This window comes from Anthonomus grandis, chromosome 2, assembly GCF_022605725.1.
Source record: "Anthonomus grandis grandis chromosome 2, icAntGran1.3, whole genome shotgun sequence".
NCBI lineage: Eukaryota > Metazoa > Arthropoda > Insecta > Coleoptera > Curculionidae > Anthonomus > Anthonomus grandis.
This window is the reverse complement of record NC_065547.1, coordinates 47,328,303-47,351,692: the sequence shown is the minus strand read 5'-3', so window position 1 is coordinate 47,351,692 and position 23,390 is coordinate 47,328,303. Positions and strand designations below refer to the sequence as shown.

The 23,390-nt window shown below is 32.0% G+C and overlaps 2 protein-coding genes and 1 long non-coding RNA gene across 3 annotated transcripts in view; 2 read left to right on the top strand and 1 right to left on the bottom strand.

The window, feature by feature from the left end:
• The window catches only part of LOC126733652 (uncharacterized), a 148,565-nt gene extending 140,956 nt beyond the window's left edge, over positions 1–7,609 (top strand). Inside the window, exons 10-11 of the mRNA XM_050437044.1 lie at positions 6,798–7,022; positions 7,078–7,609. Coding sequence (XP_050293001.1) covers positions 6,798–7,022; positions 7,078–7,303 — 451 coding nt within the window. The 3' untranslated portion in view covers positions 7,304–7,609. The remainder of the gene's footprint in view (positions 1–6,797; positions 7,023–7,077) is intronic.
• LOC126733655 (uncharacterized) overlaps positions 1–11,462 on the bottom strand; it is a 56,530-nt gene extending 45,068 nt beyond the window's left edge. The window contains exon 1 of the long non-coding RNA XR_007659807.1: positions 11,315–11,462. This is a non-coding gene — a long non-coding RNA (uncharacterized LOC126733655). The remainder of the gene's footprint in view (positions 1–11,314) is intronic.
• A 4,053-nt stretch (positions 11,463–15,515) lies between these two features.
• On the top strand, positions 15,516–17,392 carry LOC126750581 (putative nuclease HARBI1). Its single transcript, XM_050460229.1, has 4 exons — positions 15,516–15,709; positions 15,782–15,933; positions 16,512–16,817; positions 16,877–17,392. The coding sequence occupies exons 3-4, from the start codon at positions 16,533–16,535 to the stop codon at positions 17,390–17,392; spliced, it is 801 nt and encodes a 266-aa protein (XP_050316186.1). The 5' UTR covers positions 15,516–15,709; positions 15,782–15,933; positions 16,512–16,532.
• The last annotated feature ends 5,998 nt before the right edge of the window (positions 17,393–23,390 follow it).

Genomic DNA, 23,390 nt, shown 5'->3' with positions numbered 1-23,390 from the left:
TATTCTGATTAAATCTATGTCTTAATTGCCTGGAATAATTAATTAATTTGTTATGTTAAAGTTAAAATTGTTTTCCAATTTCAGGCAATCAAAGAATTTTAATCAAGATTAAACCTTAACTGCCTAGAATAATTAATTAATTCCTTAATGGCGTTAAAGTTACTGAAAATTACTGTACAATTCCAGGCAGTTGAGGTATTTTAATTAATATTAAAATTCCTCAACTTATTTTACAATTTTAGAGGGTTGATCTTTTAAAGTTTTTTAAATTTTAAGCATTTTAGTTAACACTATGTTTGAATTGCCTGGAATAATTAATTAATTTTTTATGTTAAAGTTAAAATTGTTTTCCAATTCCAGGCAGTCAAAGCATTTTAATAAAGATTAAACCTCAGCTGCTTGGAATAATTAATTAATTACTTAATGGCGTCAAAGTTGCTGAAAATTACTGTACAATTCCAAGCAGTTGAGTCATTTTAATTAAGATTAAAATTCCTCAACTTATTTTACGATTCCAGAGGGTTGATTTTTAAAAAAAATTTTAAATTTCAAGCATTTTAATTAAATCTATGTCTCAATTGCCTGGAATAAGTAATTCATTTGTTACGTTAAAGTTAAAATTGTTTTCCAATTCCAGGCAGTCAAAGCGTTTTAATAAAGAATAAACCTTAACTGCCTGGAATAATTAATTAATTACTTAATGGCGTCAAAGTTACTGAAAATCACTGTACAATTCCAGGCAGATGAGGTATCTTAATTAATAAATCTAATTGCCTGGAATAATTAATTAATTTCTTACGTTAAAGTTAAAATTGTTTTCCAATTTCAGGCAATCAAAGCGTTTTAATTAAGATTAAACCTCAATTGCCTGAAATAATTTAGTATGTTTGACAATTCCAAGCAGTTGAAGTCGGGAAAACAACTTATTTCCTAAAATAACCCAAAAATGGCAATAAATTGCTTTATACATTTGCTTGGAAGATTCCACGGGCAGTTGAAGGGTTCTGCTATATAGTTGGAGCTAATTTCCGGCTTATTCCAGGCATTTAAAATTGCCATTTAAAATATTTAAGGGACAGACCCTGGTGAGCAGAGGGTGAAAGGTGGTGAAGTAATTTTAAGTTAGAAAGTTGTCCTCCGTGACAAACCTTTTAACGTATTTCGGCGTTTTTTTTTAAACAGTAGTTTTCGATAAATCCGTGGTGGGAAGTTTTCAAATGAACACCCTGTATGTTTAATTACAGAAGAAGATGATGTGTAAACGACACTGACAAATTATTAAAGTTTAACGTCATTATTGTGAAATGGAAAGAAAAGGCCGCAGATTTAGGACTTCAAATAAATAAAACTTATTTTATTTGTATACGTCTCGGCCTTTATTTAGACCATCATCAGGGCTATTTCTGTTTAAAAATATAGATAATGTCCAGTGGTGAATTAAGCAAACATTACGTCTTCGTTATAAAATTTAACTTTTTATTAAAAATACTTTAAAGCTGTTTAAAAAATTAAACTTTTATAGGGTAGATGTAAAGCGCAACATTTCGTAATGTTTGCCTAATTCGTCACCGGATATTTTTTAAACAGAAATAGCCCTGATGATGGCCTAAATAAAGGCCGAAACGCCGGCAATTCTTTTAAAATAAAATCAGTTTTATTTGAAGTCCTAAAGCTTCGACACTTTTGGAATTAACAAACTTTGATAGTAAAGAGACATAGTGTAATGGGATTTTTAGTCCCGGGGGTTCGTAGATCAAAGAAACTACTAATGTCGGGAAATCTCAGTTTATTAACCTCAGTTACGGGCTTAGTTTTTTTAACACCTTTTAATAATAAAATAGATAATATAAATTGCTAGCCAAGATACAGGACAGTTGTAACCTTACCTTTTAATAATAAAAGCACTGACCCGGATTAAAACCTTTTAACGGAATCACGGAGTCAAAGGCGCCACACTTCTTTATTAAATGGTGACAAAGGCAGTAATAATCATAAGACTACTCCGAGCAGAAATGTAGGCTTTAAAGAATTTCATACATTTCCACAAATAAAGAAAATATTTAAGACGCCCGATATTCTTATAGAACCATCTATAGCAAAGGTAGAGGTCGTTCCGCTACAATAGATGGTAGTTGTGACACTAAACCTCTTAACTTCTCCGGTTTATTCTGATCCAGGAATGCACTTTACAAGCTACTAATACGAAGATGTATCAGGGCTATGTTTGTGCTGGGATATAGGAATTATTTTAGACAGTACTTCAAAAATTTTCCTATAGTTAAATTTCCTTGCCTTACATCTATCAGTGTTTAATTTACATTGTTGCTGAGGTTTCACAGTTTACAACTTATTTAGATATAAATCATCGTACCAGGCATAGAAGAAACATTATCACAGGCTTTCTAGATCCAGACGAGGCTCTGACTACCTAAGTATCCAGTTCTTTATTATCATTCCAGTCCATATATAAGAAATCTTATTAAAGCCATGATAATTCTTACGGAATTTAAATTATATTTGGTAAATTGAGCCTTTATTCTTTTGAGTAGTACTTGAAAAGCAATTTTAATTTTCTTTGATCCTGAATAATGTTCTTGTTGCGTTAAATTACTCATTTATGTGTTTGAGTTGATGCGGCTATATCCAGGTGTGTATTTAATTTTTACATTTTAGGGTCTGACTTTGTTACCTAGATTTATCTGCTAAATATGTATGAAAGTTTGTTTTCTTAAGTTTGTTATATTTTATATAAATTGTGTTTAGATTTTAACGTGTAATAAGTTTACATTTTGAGTTGTACAAACACATACTGGGTAATGTATTAATAAATTTTTGATTTGATTTAATATCTTAAGAAGCTAATTCCAATAATTTAATCCAGTAATTAGATGAGATTGAAAAAAATGCAAAAAGTGACTGCAAAAAAAAGACGACAATTTTCTGAAACAAGTTTGTATTTTTCAAAAATTATTTGAGAAATATTTTTTATAAATAACTGTATTTTTTTTAGGATTTGGGTCATTCGATTTTCGAGATCTGCAATTTCTTAGTTTAGTTATCCTATGTATTATTTATTAAATTATTAAATCTTTCTCTGCCTATCTGATGTATCCAATGTCTAACATATATTTCAAAATTTTTAATATTTCTAATATTTTGGTGCGGCACAAATAACACAAAAATTTTTTACCATAGTAAAAGTTAAGACAAACGCTCAAATGAGACCTTTTTCTTTGTAGATGTTTTTTGTTTCGATCTCTCAAGAGGAATAACTCTTATTGGTCATTATTAATCATACTGCGACAATTTCGTCTTATCACGAATTTTATCAAGTATTTTTTTTATAAAATAGTCAAATTATGATTTAGATATTAACAGATTAGTATAATTTAGTCCTGGTCAGAAGTATCATTACTCTATCTAAAGAATCTATTAAGATACTAAATATAAATAACATAGGGTAGAGTGCTTCAAGAGTGCGCACTTAAGATTTAAATAGGTAAAAAATCCAAACGAATTGCGTTGAAAATATATATTTTTTAATTTATGACTGTTGATATTTAAACAACAAAATAAGGTATAATTCGCAAACTAAACATCAGTACTTCAACAGAAAAAATTAAACTTAAAAAAAAGTTATTTGGCGCACTCTTATAAACCCGCTTTCTAAGAGTACGCATTTAGTATTGTAAGAGTACGCACGAAATTTTATGAACATAGGTCACATGTATAAGATCCAGAACCCTCGTAGGCACTGCATTTTTCATGCCACCATTCAGCACACAATATGCACTCAATCCAGTCTTCTGTAACAGGTTCTTTAAATGTTTCGTTGCACCCTGGACAGCTCCACATGTTCTTATGAGGCGGTGATTTTGGCTTCTTCAAAACAGCTTTTTCATTTTTCGGTGTCTTCTTTGCCTGTCTGAGGTTCACAGCGCATTTTCTTTTTAAACTCTCTTCCGAAAGCTCTTGTGGTGGTGGTAGGTTATCGCCCATATCTAGTTTGACTATGGGTTTCAGTTTTTTTTCTCTTTTTCTTCCATTAGTTGGTCCTTATATGGGGAGCTGGTGATAATTTGCGACTTTTTGCTTCTGCGACTTGTTGACCTGAACGTAATTGATTTGGGTAATGGAGAAATTGTTGTTAATTTAATATAAGTTGATGATGTTCCAGGAGTGTTCGATAAATCAAATATTTTGGTTTCTGGTGCTACAGCAACTGTTTGTTCCAAAGTTGAAATGATTGCAGATGTGTTGGAAACCAGCTCTGTAGGCTGAGGTGAATTTTTCTTAGTAGGGGAACTCTCAAGAACAACAGTTGGACTGTCAAGAACTTTGGAAGCATTTTCAGAGGCTAATTCAGAGATTTGATGAGGTTGAATATTGATTTTAGATGTTGAGTTATCAGCGACTTCTAACTGAATGTTTGGCGCTTCTACTTGCGTAGCTACTGTAGCTGTAGCAGAATTTTCTCGTTCTGTGACTAAAGTGGCCATGAAGTCAGCTTCGGTAAATATATCATCATTAAACGGACATATCCCTGTAGGATAGTATTTTTTTTTATAATTAAAATAACATAATCAGTTAGTGTAAGCTTTTCTTTATCTTTATATTCTAAAAGTATTTTTTCTTTCAAAATGATGATGTGATATATAATTTGCGCTCGTTAAAACAACATTTAAGGTTCTCAGAAAATTTATACTGCCGAACCGAATCTGTGGAAACTGCTGACTCAAAAACCCGTTTGATTTCTGTTAACGGTACGACGGCGATTAAAGGGGAATAATAAAAAGCTGACTCAGTACTTAATACGTATTAAAAAATGAGGATATGAAAAACAGGCAGTCAGTCGAAGTCTTTGAAGAGTAAAAGTCGATCTAATCTGCCGGTTTAAGACGTAAAGTCGCGGGATCACCAAAAAAGACGGTTTTGGTGTCGTGCAAGAGCTTTAAAATTATAACGGGAGAAGACGGCTCCCGGTTTTATAATTTTGAGTATTTTAAAGACGAACTAAGACGTAACTAAGACGGATTTTTAAAATAAATCGAAGACGTAAATATAATAAGACGCTGTCGTGTAGTGTGGAGTTAATTAAGCGGGTTTTATGTAAAACAAGTTTTATCATCACACTTTATTATTCATGTTATTAACTCTACTTGATTCACTTATTTATTAAACTCTTTGTTTTGTTGTTCTGCCATCCAGACTTATATTTCCTAAAAGAACCCAATCTCTAGCGATAAAGAAAAACATACATCCCTGTCACTTTAAAACCTGCAGTCAGCTTTAAAATATGCAGGTGCAAATATTGAAGCAATTTGGTAGACCGTAATTACCCGCCCTGAATGGTTCGTCAACCATTTTTCACACTCGTTGGAATAAAACTTTTTTACCGGGCTAAAAAACATCGGTCAAGTGGCTGCATACGGTGGCTACTATGAGGAGGAAGTGTTAATGCGATAATGTTATATTGTCAAAAAAAATCAACTTCTGCAACAGAACAATGGGAAGTGTGGTTATTCATTATCATTAGTACTAGTTGTTCCTTTGTTGGCTTAGCATGATCTCGAAAATGTGTGGCATAATCAACAAACAATCAGATACCATTCCAACTGAAGATGGCGGAGCTCTGTCCAAAAGTTCTGCCTTCATTCTTTTACGTGGATATATAAATGCGGGAGGAATAAATTGTCCACTAGCACTCATTGCACATACAACAGTAACATTGGTTCCCCGTTCTGCGCTAGATATTTTATTGACACACCTTTTTCCTTTTGTAGAGAAAACTTTAGGGGGCTTGTTTGGCACAGTTGAAAATCCCGATTTGTCCATATTGTAAATTGCATGTGGCGGAAATTTATATTTGTTCATTAACTCCGAGAGGTTTTTATAAAACCGCTCACACTGTGGTTCATTAAACCCAACAGCCCTGGCGACGCTTGTAGCGGTGGGTTGCCTTAATGTAACATCTTTGTGCCGTTTTAAAAATCCACGAAGCCAGCCCTTGCCTGCCATTTTTGAAGTTATATTAAAACGATGTTTTAATTTGCTTTTTTTAGCGAACTCAAATGCTAGACTTCTTAAAGCTCTAGAAGTTAACCCGTAAAACATGTTGTCATGTGAAAACTTAAACATGTGAAACACAAGAAAAAATACGTTTAATCCGTTAGAACAAAAAACCTGGTTTGTAAGAGTGTGCGCGTACTCTTACAATATTAATGATTGCGCACTCTTACAAAACGAGCATGTTTTAAAAAGCGCCAGTGCTGCCTCCATCTTGGTTCGAAATTGTAAACAACGGTATGATTTATACGATTCTTCAAGGTTTGACAAAATATGACCGCGAAATTCTTGAAAACTACAGTTGTGTACAATATCCAAAATGTCAAAATATAATAACAAAACAGATAAAATTCCTTAAACTTACCTAATAACGTTATTATCGCTGTTTATTTGCTTAAAATGCACAAGAAACATGCAGACACTCCTCTTAATCAATACGAACTAACACCTTGTTATTGTCGACGACGTGCTCCAATAATCGACGAGTGCCTACTCTTATTGACCGCGCACTCTTAGAGCACTCTACCCTACCTGCACTATCCAAGATCGGTAAAAAACTTGTAGATTGTATTGGATTCATATCGTGTGTAGGCTAATTAGTACAAACTATCGGGACACCATGGAATTTGAGAGTTTTTGAGTCAGCTAAGAGTTTTTGAATAAATTATAAAAAAGGCTATATACCCCATATATCCAATGAAGTTAAACATCAAACTGGTTTTTTATTCTAGATTCCGTAGCTCAAACAAATATGAACCCAAACGAAGATCTATGTTCTCTTTAATTGAAGAGGAACATAAGAAAAATTCGAACGAAATAGCCAAGGAACTTAAAAGACGATCTTATGTTGATTTTAATGATCCAAGTTACCAAGACGAGGTCACGGATTTTACTAGACCTGACGATAGAGATATTAGGAACAGTAGGCATTATCAAGAGCTACCCGAAGCAGATAGGTAAGCAAAACTAATCAAATTTTATTAAAATATTAATTTTTATAAACATTTTCAGATATAACGCGATAATCTCGCAACCGGAGACAAAATACGATCCGAAATTCACGAAAAACCCTCAGAAAAGCTTTAAATCTGTCCCGGGCTATAGGCACAGTTATGCGGAACCTAAAATAAAAATAGACCCTAAAAAGAAGAATATGCCTGACATGCTACAACGGACCAACAGCAGCGTGGGGTATTTACAACAAAGAGTCGGGATTGCCAGCATGCATCCCTATTAGTTTGCTCAAAATGTAAAAAAATATATATATTATGTAACGTTCAGTTATTGTGTCATATTGCTGACTGACTAATGATTTACGCACTTTTTATTCACTTTATTTATGTTTTGTAAAATTTATTATATTGTTGTATATTTCAAGTTTTATTTACCACTTGAATTTGATGTGGTTAGTTACTCAATTATATTATTTAATATAATATATTATTTTTTTATATGATTTTGTATCTTGCGCTTGTGTAAAATGTTACTGCCTTTTTTTATAATACAGTATATTAATTTAAAATAAAGATATATTAATCACTAATTTTTGTGTTTTTTTTTAGTTAGATGTAGTACATAATTGAAAGTCTGGAAAATTGATCTTCAAATTTAAAATAGAACTACCCAACCCTTATTAATAACTACAAAAAGTCATCATCAAGAGCAAAATTGTAAAAGCGTTTAGATTTAGCAAATTTGCTGCTGGTCATTCATTAATTAAATATTATTACACTTAATTCTGCTGTTTTTCCCAGTTATAAGTGATATTTGCAGAGCTTTAAATTAAACACATTTACTGGTTTAATTATTATATATTGAAGAAATAAAAATAACAAAAAAGAGATTTTCCTTTTTTTTTACAAAAAGGTGATTCTTAATTAATAGCAAAACTTCTAACCAAAAAACGTGTAGTAATGTTCCTGTTTGTCAAAAGTCAATTGTCACTTTTTGCACGCTGTATATTTAAGGTAAGTACACACGCAACGATTTACTAAAGGCAAGTATATACTAACTTATTCTAACAATAAGTAGAATAAATATTGACCAACAAATATTTTGTAAATCCTTATCATATATTGATTTTTGCTATTAGTACTGACAAATTAATCCACCAAGTGCACAGGCAAATCATTGACATACCACAAGAAAATATGAGGTCCTAGTAGTAAACCTCATGCTTAATAAGTTCCACAACCGTCATCACTCCATAGTTATCAAGTTACAGAATAAGTAACTATTGCCTAGAATAGGCAGAGGAAAAAATGCAATTGCCCAATTTACAACAACATAAAACAATTTACAAGCGAAGAAAAACCTACCTACACTACACATTGCACAAAAATCATAATACCTGATACAAACCTTAAAAATAGATAGAGTACAATTTGACTTAAATATTTTCACATCACAGAATAAATTCACAGAACATTGGCTTTCAACAGTCTTAAAAATTCTATTTTATTAGTAAAACAGTCCAATTGATCCGAGTACTAAGTTTGCCTGGCCCTGGTAACAACGAAATTATTTCTATAATTATTGGTTCGGTGGGATGGAATATGGAATGAGGGCGTCTGACGGGTCGCATATTTATATCTTTCACACGCTATTGCAAAGCGAGCGATGCCCGAACGCAGTTCTTATCTATAACATGTTTTGCAAACGCGCCTCTTTAACTAGCACATGCGATCGCCAAAAATGTTGTCTTTCCGATTAAATGCATTAATCGGCGGTCATTAAAAAATATAATATTTCGAATGCCTGCAATGTTCTTTCGGAACAACAGAAACACATTATCTATAAAATAGCGACTGGGAACCAACCCCCTTCTAATTTGCTTAAACCCCTTCTACTAAAAAAACATGTAACTGATGTAGAACAGAGTGTACCTTCACCCATAAAAGAAAGCCGGGATGTAGAGCCCAGTAACGATTTTGTTGTTAGTATTGGGCACCCAGGGGAACAAGATATTGAAAAAACTAAGGTCACAGGCGATTCAGCCGAATGAAAAACATTTGTACACGAATTGGATTTTAACGTTCAACAAAATCTTTTAGATGATCCTGAGAACTTTGTAGGTGGGGTGAAGGCATTTATACAAAACTACAAAAAAAATATTAACAGTTCGTCGTCTCTTCTGAGTAGATTGCACACAGCCTTTAAACCCTGCTGTTCATCTTTAAATAGGAAAGTGGTACACACAACTAGAAAAGGTACCAAAATTTCTATCCAACCCGCAAGTGTAGCAAGGAGAAAGACCAAATTTACAGGAAGAAGACGATTTCAGTCTGGAAGAAAACCGAACAAACCAACCAATAACGAAAATCCAGCTCCTCATAGCCTTAAAAGTTGTTTCACGCAAAATCGAGCTCTAGGAGCTAGAAAAATAGCTAAATAATGTCAGGTTCTTATATTTGTATAATATACGAGTAGTATGTAGGTTATTAAAAAAATGCGAAAAATTTAAGAGGAAATTTTTTGTTCAAAATAAAGGGTAGTTTGTTGTACAGGTCACGATGTTTACGACGGGTTTGGAGAGTATGGATATTAAGTTCAGACTCAAATTCGTGGTAGATAATAGAACGTGGAACATTCCTTTTGAATGCAATGTATCTTAAAAAGTTATGCTGAACCTGTTGATCATCTGAATATGATGGTTATAATGAGGTGACCAAATACATGAACCATACTCTAGGTGAGGACGAACTAGTGCACAGCAATGTCCTGGAAATCTCTGGTGCACCTCTTAATAAAACCCAGCATTTGCATAGCCTTTAATACAGTTGTTGTGACATGAAGAGAAAAATTTAACTGGGAGTCCAAAGTTATAAGGTTAAAGGTCTTTTACACTAGATAACACTCCCGGAGGAGTGCCATTAATAGTATAAATATGATTAAGCTGGCCTGTACCACGAGAGAAAAGTATGCAATGACACTTGCTGGTATTCAAGACCATATTATTAGCGGTACACCAACCAGCAAGCCTATTTTATTTAAGTCAAGCTGAAGTTTGAGGCAATCATCCAAATTTGAGACTCTACGGTAAATCTTAAGGTCATCCGCAAATTTTAGATAGTAGCTATTCATGAAACAACTTCCAATATCATTGATGAAGATGTTAAAAAGCAACGGCCCCAGGTGCGATCCTCGGGGAACACCAGATGGAGTTTGTACTTCATTTAATTCAAAATTGCACAGTTTAACAATCTGCCTTCGGTTAGATAAGTAGGTTTTCAGCCACATGTATAGGGGACCGGTAAGGCCGTACTTGCTTAGTTTGCTTAACAAAATTGCATGATTGACGTGGTCAAAAGCTTTACTGAAGTCCGTATACACTGCATGTACATGACAACCCTCCTCAAAAGACTGGATAACAAACTGACATAAAACCAAATTGTCTGTCATTAATTACAACACCAAGATAATGCACCAAAAAACCATAAACAATCCTCTCAAAAAGCTTTGGGATAGAACTAAGGATACTTATTGATCTATAATTCTTGACCTGAGTGCTGTCACCAGACTTTAAGATGGGCATCACAAAGCTTGATTTTCAAAAGTCACGGAAAAAACCTGTCTTTAGGGATAAATTGAATAAATAAACAAAAAAATAATATAACCCATCGGGGCTAGGACCCTTGAAAGCATTCTTGATTGTTATGCTTAACCTAGAAACATCAAATTATTTGTAACTTGATTTACAGATACCGAATCGGTCCGCAGTTAGGTGGTGCCTTGCTATACATTTTAGAAAAATACGCGGAGAACAGATTGACGATATCAATACCACAAGAGCATTTAACGTTTTCGTAAAATATCTCTTAAGGGACTGCACTGTTGCCTTTTTTATTGTTTACAAATGAGCATCTTTAGCCAGTAATTCTTTAGAATTTCCAATACTAAATTCCCTGTCTGAACTGAAAAACGTGTTGCTTTTGAACTTTTTATGGCCCTTTATGCGCAAATTTGAATATGCCTAATAAGACTTACAAAATTCAACATCAAATTTTTTACCTCAGTTTGATTATGTATTTTTTAGTGGCCATTTAAACATCGACCTCTTATTCAATAATAATGCAGGCAACCTTATCAACTAGTAAATCAACTTACTAAAATCACATATACACTTTCTCTCTTGTTTCTGTACTCTCAGCAACCTTTCAACCTAACTTGGTGTATACGTAAGTACTCGAGACCCTTGTCATTTACCAGAAAATGTTGTTTTTTTGATCTATTGAGGAAATATACTTACTATAACAGAAGAGTTCGTTACGTCTCTAGGGTGAAAACCTGTCAACTTAAAACTTAGATTCTGCTACTGGTTCTAATTCATTCACCAAGTTCTACCACTAAAAATGTAAGTTCCACAAATCAAAGTATCTTCTGCACTCATTGACTTGGTCCTTCTCTCAAGCCACTGACCTTATACCATGAGCAGCGCCATCTCCTGAATAATAAATAGTTATAATAGCATTGACGGTACTTTCAAGTTAAATAATAAGATTCCTACCTTACCAGCTAAGGAATTCTAGTACTCGCCAAAAGATGGAAGCAGTAGCTCGAAAACTTAATCAAATATGATGAAAAGACGCGGAACCTTCTGATTTAACGCAAAGGGCAATATGTAAGTCGAAAAAATGAAATGAAGCTATTTTTTACTGTTGTTTCTTTGGTCTTAAAATAGTTAGTCGTCAAAAGTAACGTCTTCTAAATCTGGGTATTCTGCTACGTTTATCCATAGGGAGAAATATCTGCTATAAGAAAATGATTCATCCTATAAAGAAACTTGTTATTTTTAGTTATTAGTGGATTACGCCATTCAACTACCCATGCTTGCTAGTGCCTTTATAGGCAATAGCGAAAGCAGGTAAGGTGGCAGCAGGTGAAACGATTCAGTAGGCTACAGTACAAGATGATATATTCATTTTTAATTTAGTACTGCAATGATTTAGGGAGATAATATCAAAGCAAAAGGACATTAAAAGCGTCGGACATTGGAGCTCAGCAAAATATCTTATATATAAATCATGATGATGTCTGAGACCAGTCGATAGTAGAACACTGGAATTAATGCAAGATTACATTTGTTCATTTAACAATTTTTTACTCAAAATAGCATTAAGTTATATAGTATAAGTATTAACTTCACTATTAGGAACAACAATAAAAATTTTTATGGTTCCTTGCCTGCATGTGGAATAGAAGCTTAATTCTTCCCAAAAAAAAGCTTACAAGTTTTTAATTTTAATATTGATTAAAAAAACGCACTGGAATACTCAGAAAGCTTTTTAATACTAATACGAAAGGTATGGAGGATTTCGAGTGTAAAAATACAGTTTTAGTTAGTGGTAAAACTCTCTCGTAATTTGAGTGTCACAATAAAGGTTCCAACCATTGGTCTAAAACAATTTTTTTCATATTTTCGAGGCATTTAAAGTCATATAGTTTGGGAATATTAACCCAATGACCTAATAGGAGCCGCCGCTGCTTTTGATCACCATTAACTCACTAATTATTTACTAAAAAACTCTCGTTTATTGAGATTTATAACCACCGTAGATCGATTAAGTTATTCATTGTTAATATCTGGACAAAAAGAAAAAAAATATTAAAATTCCTTGAGAATTCGAGGACACGGGCATTATGTCGATTAAATGACAGCAGGCGCGGACTATAAATATACACGTTTGGCGAGTTGAATCTTACGGATTGAGTTTTAATGTATTAGACACCGGTATGAAGGTTGAATGTGGCGGGGCGGAATAGTTTGCCACCCAAGATGGCCGATTGATTCTGATTGTCTAATTTTTGACGTACATCAAATATGACAATAGTGACATTTTAACTGTCGTATTTGACGATTGTCTTTTTTAAGTTTTCTTTGGGCGGAAAACAAGCCAAGCCTCATGATTTTCTTCCAATTTAAAGATTTTAAGTAATTTTATAGCCTTTTGTAGTTTTTTTGAGTTCTGGGTTGATACATTTTTTTACAAACGTGCCAAAATCGAATCATCGTGCAACTACATAGAGCAGGAGACAGGTAAATTTCAATTATGACATTTTCCAGGATATAATTATAGATTTAATCCTATTTTGGACATATCTATGTCACTGTTCTCAATTTAACTTTTTTTAAAAGTATTTCCTTTTCCTTGTCTTCATCTAGATTAAGATATTCATACAAATATTCTTTATTCACTAGTTTATATATGAGGAATTGCCCAGACAGTCACAGAAATCATAAATTTTTTTAATTGCCATTGAATCCATCCTTACACAAATCTTGTCTGTCATGTAAGTCTGACTAAAAATGTTTGCTCCAAACACTTTTCTGGTTCTTAAGTAGAAATGATATTCACATGGAGTATAAACACAATACCTATTTGTTCAATTTAACGAAAACAGATTGACATATACTCAAAAACTGATTTCCCTAATCGACTTAATCCACCTTAAGTTATACACATTTATGGATGGATAGCCATGGTCATTTAGTCAATTTAGAGAAAAAGTTTTGGTTGATTTATAAATATTTAAAGTATAAAATCAAAAGCCAACTTCAAAACCACAACAATCTTTAAGTGTTGGTCATTCTAAAAAACAGAAAAATATTTGACAATCTAAAATGCCTTTAAAAAAACAAAAATCCTGAATATCCCCATTTAATACTCATGATCCTACACCTACACAATCAGAATAATTTTGTTTTTTAACTTTTTAGCTAAGATTTTAGTATGTAATATCTTATTTTTTAAAATACCTAAATTACCTGAGACATTTTGATAGTAAATGCTATGCTTTTTACAGTCCTATTTTATTTTTACTGGCCCATAATTAAATTCATATAGCTTAAAGTAAAATTATGGACTAATATCAAATCCTTTACAGTATTATTTAGAACCTTAATTATTGCAATCATAACTAATGTGATAATCAGTACTTACTAATAATGAAAACTTATGTATTTTGGATCATTAGGATGAAATACTTTTAGGAGATTTAATTTTAACCCGATAGAATATATAATATTGTATACACAATACACTGTCTTAATCTGTTTTCTTATGTTTCATGTTGCATACTTACTGGAGACAACCCCACTGACTTGTGACATCTTTACCCGATTGTGACTAATCAAAGTCATATTTTGTTTTTATTTGCTTATACTAAAAAAATAAAATGGAAAAACACATGCATATTAACTCGTACATATGTATTTGTGTTTAAATCTAGTCATTATTAATTAACTTATTTACAATGAAAAGCCAGATTTATTTCAAGAGATAGGTTCAGTTTCTGTCTTTATAAGAGCTTATATTTTGTTTTCTATAATTTGTGGATATATATTATTTTATTGCAATTGTATAGATGGTTAAAAAATATATATGTTTAATTTTTTATTTAGGTATGTTTGTTACATATTTCTTATCATGTTTTATATTTATGGAAATGAAAAAAGCAGGTAATTTTTTTCTGAAACTCCAGAAATTAGGATTTTCAGTTAAAATATGCTTTATACCTGCAACAATTCTATTTTTTACATAAAAGGTGTTATTAATACCATACTTACAGTTTGCAGTATTTCATTTAGAATATATTGTAACTTTCTTATGCCCTTTTTAAAACCCTTTGTTGAATTTATTTTAATTCATCTTAAAATAAAACATTTACAAGACAATTTAGCTTTGTTTTTTTTTTATTTAAAATTTAGTCCCATATCTATCGGGCCAATTTATAATTCTTGGTAAGTAAAATATATCTATAGCTAAATATCTTAAATAAGCAATGTCTTGAGAACCAAATTTAAATTAAATAATATTTTAGTTGATGTGTTAATTCTTGATTAAAGTGATGAGGGATGTCTGAGATGCAATATTTTTATTTTTTCTCAACATTTAAAATTAACGATTTTAATTAAATGTGGGTATTTCTAAAATGAAAGTATATTGTTTTTTTTTTAAATAAAATAAAATTCTATTTGAATATATCTCATCACTCGTCAGTTAACGCATCAACTTTGTAATGCAACTGCAAATTACCTGAAATTTAAATACCAGGCAATAGGTCAAGCTTAAATTTCCCGCCACACGCCACCCAAGATGGATGCCCCCGTCTTTGTCAACAACGTCAATAAAGCTGTCAACAGAATTTCTGTCTGTTCATTAGGCAACACACATTTCTCTATATTTGTGTTCTGTGGTATTAGACCTAAGGTTCGTTCCAACCACAATCAGAAACAGTTTCTTACAATCAGGATTCTGCGCATTAAGTTAAATTCCTTCCAACCAAAGTCTATAACGATTCGCAAACAAGCAGTTTTCTATTTCAACTAAGTTTACAAACTGTTTGAAAACTATCAGGACGGTTTGAGGATTATTCGCTTATATTCGCAGGCGCATTAATATTTTCTAATACAGCTGTTTATAATGGGTTTATAACCTACAAATAAAACATTAAATTTTTTTGCATCAAATTAAAATTTGTGTTTTGGGTTTATTGTTCTACTCTGATTTTTAAATAAATAAATTGAATATGAGTGAAGAAGAGTTTAGTGAGGTGAGCGATTTATCGTCAATGGACAGTAGTGATGACGAGGATTTAGAATTGTTGCTAGACGAACCGAGAATAAAAAATCAAAATTATTTGGGTAAGACATCCTTATTTTTTAAGCATAACCATAGAACTGAAAATTAATTTCTATATGCATTAATAATTTTAGAGGAAATAGTACCACAGTATCCTGAAGAAGTGTTCTTTGAACATTTCAGGCTAAGGAGGGAAACTGCAACTCACATAAGTAATAGATTTGAAACAAGTCCATATTTTAATAGCCAGATCGGACAGTATGGAAATAAAGCTCCTTTACATCAGGTGGGTTATAATTATAACACATTTTTTTTAATTATATTCCTCTAACTGATATTAGATATTTAATGAGTAATTTTATTCTTTAAGTAAAATACACTCCCCAAAAATAAATTACGGACAACTGAAATATTCGCAGAAACCCCAATAGAAACATGACCTATTTTAAATACACATAACTTCAGTGATAATTGATATATCGGTTCAATTAAAAAAGAAAATTGTTAAGAAAATGTCAGGCTATAAATTCATCATAAGTGTGGTACTTTACGGTTATCAATATATCCTACAGGGTGGTTAAAAGTTTGTAATTCATATGGATTGATTTGCTCTAAAACTTTGAAATACCCTGTAGAATATACTGATAAAAGCAGAGTATCAAACTTATAATGAGGCTATAGCTCGACATTTTCTTTTTTTAATCGAATTGATATCTTAATTACCAAAGTTATGGGTATTTAAAATAGGTCATGTTTGTATTGTGTCTTATGGTAAAATTTTAGTTATCCGGAATTTATTGTCGGGGAGTGTATACATAAATATTTACTAATAATAATATTTAACTCTTTCATTTTAAATTTTAGGTTCTAATATATTTATGATATATGGGGCATCAGACTAGCAGCTTTCGAGATGTTGCTGATAGATTTGATGTTACAATAAGCTCCATAAATAGAATTCTTCATCGAGTTACCATGTTTTTGAGCAATCTTTCTCAACAAATAATACAGTGGCCAAATGAGCATGAAAAAAGAATCAGCGAAGAACATTTTCGAATCAATGGTTTTCCAAATGTTATCGGAGCTATTGATAGAACACATATCAAATTAGATAAACCTGAAAATGACCCAGATTCATACTTAAATCGTAAAAGTTACTATTCTATTCAGGTAAGTTTACATGATTTTTTGGTATAGTACTATCTGATCTTGTAATTATATCATTACAGATGCAGGCAGTTTGTGATCACAGAAGAAAAATACTAGACATTTTTATTGGGTACCCTGGTTCCGTGCATGACAGCCGAGTGTTTAGAAACTCTCCATTAAAAAACAGCTTGGAAGATAAGTGTGGACGATATTTTCTGTTAGGAGATAGTGGGTATCCTTTACATGCCAATTTGTTAACTCCTTATAAAGACAGGGGCAACCTTACTAGACAGCAACAAAATTATAATTTAAAATTGTCCAAAAACCGCTACGTCATAGAACATTGTTTTGGCATACTGAAACAGAAATTTAGACAGATGTATCACATAAAATTAAGAAAAATTAGATTTATTTGTCATTTTATCCGAGCAGCTTGTGTACTTCATAATATTGCAATTGATAACGATATTAATTTGGATAATGATCCTGCAGAAATGGATAATGATAATATTCCAGTTAATGAAGAAAATGACAATGAAGTTGCTGACAACATAGAAGCTCGGACTATTAGAGATAGGGTAGCAAACAACTTATGATCATGATGAAAATATATTTGAAAAAATTTTAAAATATATTTGTTACATAGATACATACATATATAATAGTTTTATTTAATTTTAACATACTTAGGAACTAAACAAAAGAAATATAATTTTCATGGAGAAAATAAAACGTAATTAAACATAATATTATTTATTATTTAATAAACAATACAAATTTCCTTAAAAATCAGTCATAAAAACTCGCTACAACAAGAAGAACATGCCTTGTTCTTCAAAAGTTCGTTTCTTTGTTTTAAAAGTTCATTTTTTTCTTTCAATAGAGCTATTTTTTGTTTCTGCAGCTCCAACTTCTCTCTTTCAAATTGTAGCCTCCCATCATTATATTCTTTTCGATCTTTCCTAATTTGCTCAACGGTTGAGTTCCTGTTCGTTAACTTCCTTCTTTTTAAGGGGAAAGTTTTTCCCGAGGTCTGACTGGGGGTTGCATTTAATGAAATAAATGGTACTTCATCTTGTGGTGCTTCCGGTAAATGTTCCACAGTGTCTGAAGACAACAAAACCTCAGGCTGGACATTCTTCTTCCCTTTAAATATGTTTTCCATATCTTCTTGGTACTCGAAATATTTTTTGGCCCTTCCGGTTTTATTCTGGTTGTCGACAAACTTTTTGTAGGCCCTTTCAACCACCCTCCACCGGTTTTCGACATGGTTAGCCGTGTAATTTGTATTTAGTATCTCATTGATTTTAACAGCCATTACTTCCCACAGTTTTTTTAAGTTTTTCATTTGAAAACTTCCTACCTTGCTATGATTTTCTTTGTAAATGTCTAATAAGACTTTCGTTTGGTTAGTCGTCCAACTAGCCACAAATTCAACTTGACGGTCTTTTAGCACATGCTGCGGCACTGGGAATGTATTTAGATGCTTAGGTGTACTCGTGACTATTGTCGAATTACCTGACTCTGGAGAAAAAATCAGGAACTCTTCAAGATCTAAAAAAATGGGACCTATTTATTTTTGTATTAAATACCCCTATTCTTATAATCATTCATTTACCGTACTTTAAAAAATATAACACAGGTGCGTTAACTTACCTTCTGGGTTTATTTTAAATAGTCAAAGCAAAACATAAAATAATTCAAAGCAAAAACCAGAAACAAAACAAATATAACACGGTGAGGTTGAATTGAAGGTTATGCTGTTTTGTTTTGTGTCAAATGTCACTCTAATAAGTCTAATATCAGGCGTGCTGCAAATAGCGAGCAAATTGTCAGGTGTTCCAACCTTGTTTGAAATTGATCAGAGAAACGTTGATTTTACGGACATGCGCATTGAGGACGATTTGTAAATTGTTTGAAATCGGTTTGAGATTCTTGGTTGGAACAAACTTCTAATAGATAGAGAGTAGACAGAGAGCGACTGCATCGGTAACCTCCCACCGATAGCGACGCCGATTTTCCGTACCGCTCGCAATGTGAATTTAATTTCTCCAATACCATTTAATGATATTAATCTTTTGATCAACAGTGAAATCCATTTTTATTTTATTACTGTATCCGTCTTCGTACGTCTTCGTACCAAAGGTTGAAATAAATTGTAAAACTGATCGGCTAACACGTACAGTCGGCAAATTTGAAAATGTCCCTCGCATCTGCTCTCAGACTTCGTTGCCTTACAATTTGGCAACATGGCTTTTGACTGGAAGGGGTAGCGTACGGCGGGCGGTAGGATATATATCGATCGAGACGCCACTAAAAAGCACCCGATTCCCGTCATCATTCGGCTATCTCCGACTGTCCCATTCGGATATTTAAATATGTGAATAGCGGGCAACCAACAAAAGAGCAATGTTTGCTGCTAGAAGCAACGGTTTCTGGCAATAAGAATAATTAATGTAAATAATAATTAATGGAATAATAATTGAATTAAAATAAAAAAAAGCGTTTCTGGAATAATAATAATTATTGATTCTTTAAATAAATTAAATATAAATAAAGGATGCAAACAAGAAAATTGAATTATTAATCTTATACATAATACCCTAATATAAGTATCAAAAAAATGCAGTTTGGTTGAACGATCCAATGGAATGGAAATTGAATTATTTTTTTTTTAATAAATATTTTGAAAAATTTCTTTGGGCGGACATGGATTTATTTGATTTTGGATATTATTTAAAATTACTATAGTTTATTTTTGAGGAAGTGTTATTTGAAAAATTTATTTTTCTACTACCTTATAAGAAAATTTTTAATTTTATGTCCCTGCATAATTGAATTTTTTTATTTGACTACATCTTGCTTATTATTTTTTATGAAATTAATGTTTACATTAAATTGTGCCTATTAATAAGAATGAAAGTAGAAAATTATGCACTGTAGGAGCAGCGTCATTTCCCCACTGTGGATGCTTTTGCTGGATCAAACTTCACCCACTTAAGGAAATTATGCACTTTGCTCCCTTTCGTTGTACAAATAACTATTATTTTTTTAAGTTCTCTATATGTGGACATATCAAAAGGAAAAGCCCAACTTAAACAATAGGGTATTGTATATTTAGAAAAAATAAATAAATGGAAAACATAATTTATAAAATATTGTAGTATCATACTTTAATTTTAATCTTAAATATATAAATGTTATTTTTTTTGAAATAAGTACCTATTTTTTTAAATAACTGTTATACCTAGGGAGAGAGGTAATTTTGGTAAGTGAAAACACAACGGATTTAATTAGTTATACTGTTATATAAATGTATCATATATTAACAATTTTTATTTTATAAATGCTGCAAAGACATGTATATGACTGATTTGAAAAGAAACTTAATTATTTTATGCTAAAATACTAATTTACAATTCACAGTTTCGATTAATACTCATAAGAAGAAACTGCAAGAAACTTAAAATATTTACTTCAAATATTTGCCTAAAACTTACATAAAAAATTATAATACACATATACATACATATATAGTTAAACCTATAAAAATATACCTACTATTATATAAAAAAAAATACTGATAAATAGAAAAAATATACATTTAATTATTTTTATTTACTGCTCCTTCTTCTTCTTTGATGGAAAATAAACTTGTTTGTCCATTTTTCATTTACTTGTATTTGTCTTATTTATAAAAAGATGGAACAGATAAATCCATATACCATGTCAGTTGTCTCATGCACCTAGACATTTACAGGTATATGTTAATATATTTTATATAATTTTATAAAAAGATAACTTACTTATCATAAGTTTCATCATTTAAAGATCTTAAAAAGTTTGATACACTTTCAATTTCTTTTGTTGATTGCTTGTTCAATCGTTGTACTGCTACTTGTTGATTTTTAGTTGTCTTTTCATTAACAAATGTTTCAATTTCTAGACTATGGCTAGCTTCAATATTATTGAAAGAACATTGCCCGAGGAGTTCACCTAAAACAGAATTGCTTCCCTTCCTTTGCTCACATACCATAATGAACAATTGAAATTGCTACAAATTACCTCTAAAATCACTTCGATTGCAACAATATACTTTTTTAATCTTGTCTTCAATTTTCCTTGTCCGAACAAGTGCATAGTTTGTGCTTATTTTATGCTCTCTTAACCATTCCTCAAATGTTTCTTCGCTGGAAAAATGGAAAGTTGAGGACTCTATTTTGATATCATGACTTAACCTGTAAATGAGCTTCAAGTCTTTAATAAGTCTCACAAGAATACTTAGTCTCTTTGCATAAGGGACAAGAAATGTGTGACTTTGGGTTATCTGGGAGCTGCTGCTTATGAATAACTTTAATATGTTTGTTCAATGCTGAAATGGAAGAAAACATTTTACTGCATAAGTGGCACAAATTTTGGTTGATAGTTTGGTCCTGATTCTGATAGTTTTGAGTAGGGCCGTCCATCTTTACAGCTAAAATCGCTGAATTGGAATTGATACAGCTTTTCAGGTATTATTTTAAAACACTATAAGCAACAATATGGTCAATATTTCACAAAGAAACAAATTCAGTATAATCCCAATAATTGATCAAATTAGTTGGAGCTTTTTTACGTAAGTAAACAACTAACAAACGCGGGAACATTCGTGTCGTTATTCTTGTCATTCACGTCAAACGACCGAATTTTTCTCCGAACATACACGATCACCGCCGGGAATCGGGTGCTTTTTAGTGGCGTCTTATCGATCGAGTTTAGTCGTGTATAAATAGGAAGGGGTGGCGGAACTCATTTTTCAGTAGATGGGGTTTTTGCAATGGGACGTTTCGAATATTTTTGTGGCTGTGCAAGCTGATATTAAAAAAATCAATCAGTTTGTTTTTCTTCCTTATGTAAAGTTTTTAGGACCATGCAGTATAGTGTTTTATACGTTGGCTAAATGCGCTCTTCAAAATTCTGTTTGGTTCATCACTTTTGAGAAATTACTTTCGGTTATTTTTTTATTGGGACACTATATTTCTTAACTCCAAATTATTATTTTTTTGCTTGATCTTTCACAACCTATATTTTTGTTGTCAAATGCTGCTTGTTGTCAAAATAAATAGAAAAAAAAAATCGTTTTTACATTTTTATGCATTACATAAAAATCCTAATCATGTTTTCTTGAAATGTTGAAATTGTTTTTTATTGAAGCGAAGTTAACTTAAATTACTAAACTTTAATTGTAGTAGTCCCGTATCTTTTTTTGTTTACTTTTTTTAAAATCTTATAAAACATATAAGTAATGGATCAAAGGTAAGTTTCAAAGCGAAAATTTTATTTCATATTTAATGACAAATTACAATTCCTTAAGTATAACATCTTAATAACAATTAATAACATTCAACACTACTCCTAACAAGCTTTAGTAAGTATAATTACAATTTAAATCTACAATAAAAATACTTTTTTATTTAAACTTTTAAATAGCCTATGTGTATTGTGTTTTTTTCGAAACTTACACCTTTTTTTTTTTAAATAATAATTATTTAATATCACAAGGTGCATTTGGTATTGGTATGGCTTCTTAATTAATATTTGGTATAAAAACCATTTGCGTCAATGCATTGTTGCAGCCTTTTCCGAATTGATCCCGCGTAATTACTAAAATCGGGTCTCCCTCTGAAAGATTCCCAAACTCTTTGAGCGTGGGCTAGTAACGTTTCCTTCGATCTAATTTGGCCTTGATTAAAAGTATCCCAAGAATTCACTATTTCAGCCCACAAATTTTCGATGGGGTTTAAGTCGGGGCTTCTGGATGGCCATGGAATTAAATTAAAATTGAACTCGCCATACGGGAGGTATGAATTGGACAATTATCGTGCATAAAGGATATTGGTCCAGCCGGATATAATATGTCCACGTAGTCCGCGGAATTCATTCGGGGTGGCGTGGTTACCAGCATTCCGGGTCCATTTTGGGTCATCCAACCCCATAATGACAATGTTATTCTCCTGCTTTTTTCAGTTTCTTGGACATAATGGGAATCATATCTGGTACTTGTAGGTCTCCACACTAATGTCCGAAGAAAACGTTTTTTCGTCGGTAAATACCACATTTGACCAGTCTCGGTCAATATTTTCTTGAGCAAACCTAAGCCTTCGCTCTGCGTTTGCGACCGTTAATTTTTTGGCTGGTCGTCGGCTACAATTTATTCCAGCTGAACGAAGAGTATTCCTAATTGTTTGCATACTAACATCCAAGTTCATGGTTTCTTTGACAACCCAGCTATTTATGAAAGGGTTATTTCTTACTTGGGTAACAATAGCTTCTCTCATATTTTCGGTCAATACAGGTTGCTTTCCAGGGTGTTGTCTGGTTTCTACATGCCCTTCTGCCTCTTGACGTTGGATCCAGCGTCTAATTTGTTTGACCTGTTTAAAAGCAAATGCAGTAATTAGTATTAATTAATTGAATAGATATCTATTATACTATTAGGTTAGTGACAACAGTTTAGCAAAGGGGTGGCTTATATGTATAGGTATAGATACAAAATAGCAGTAAATATTTTATTATTAAGAATAAGTTAATAAAGTAGGTACTAAAAAAGCAATA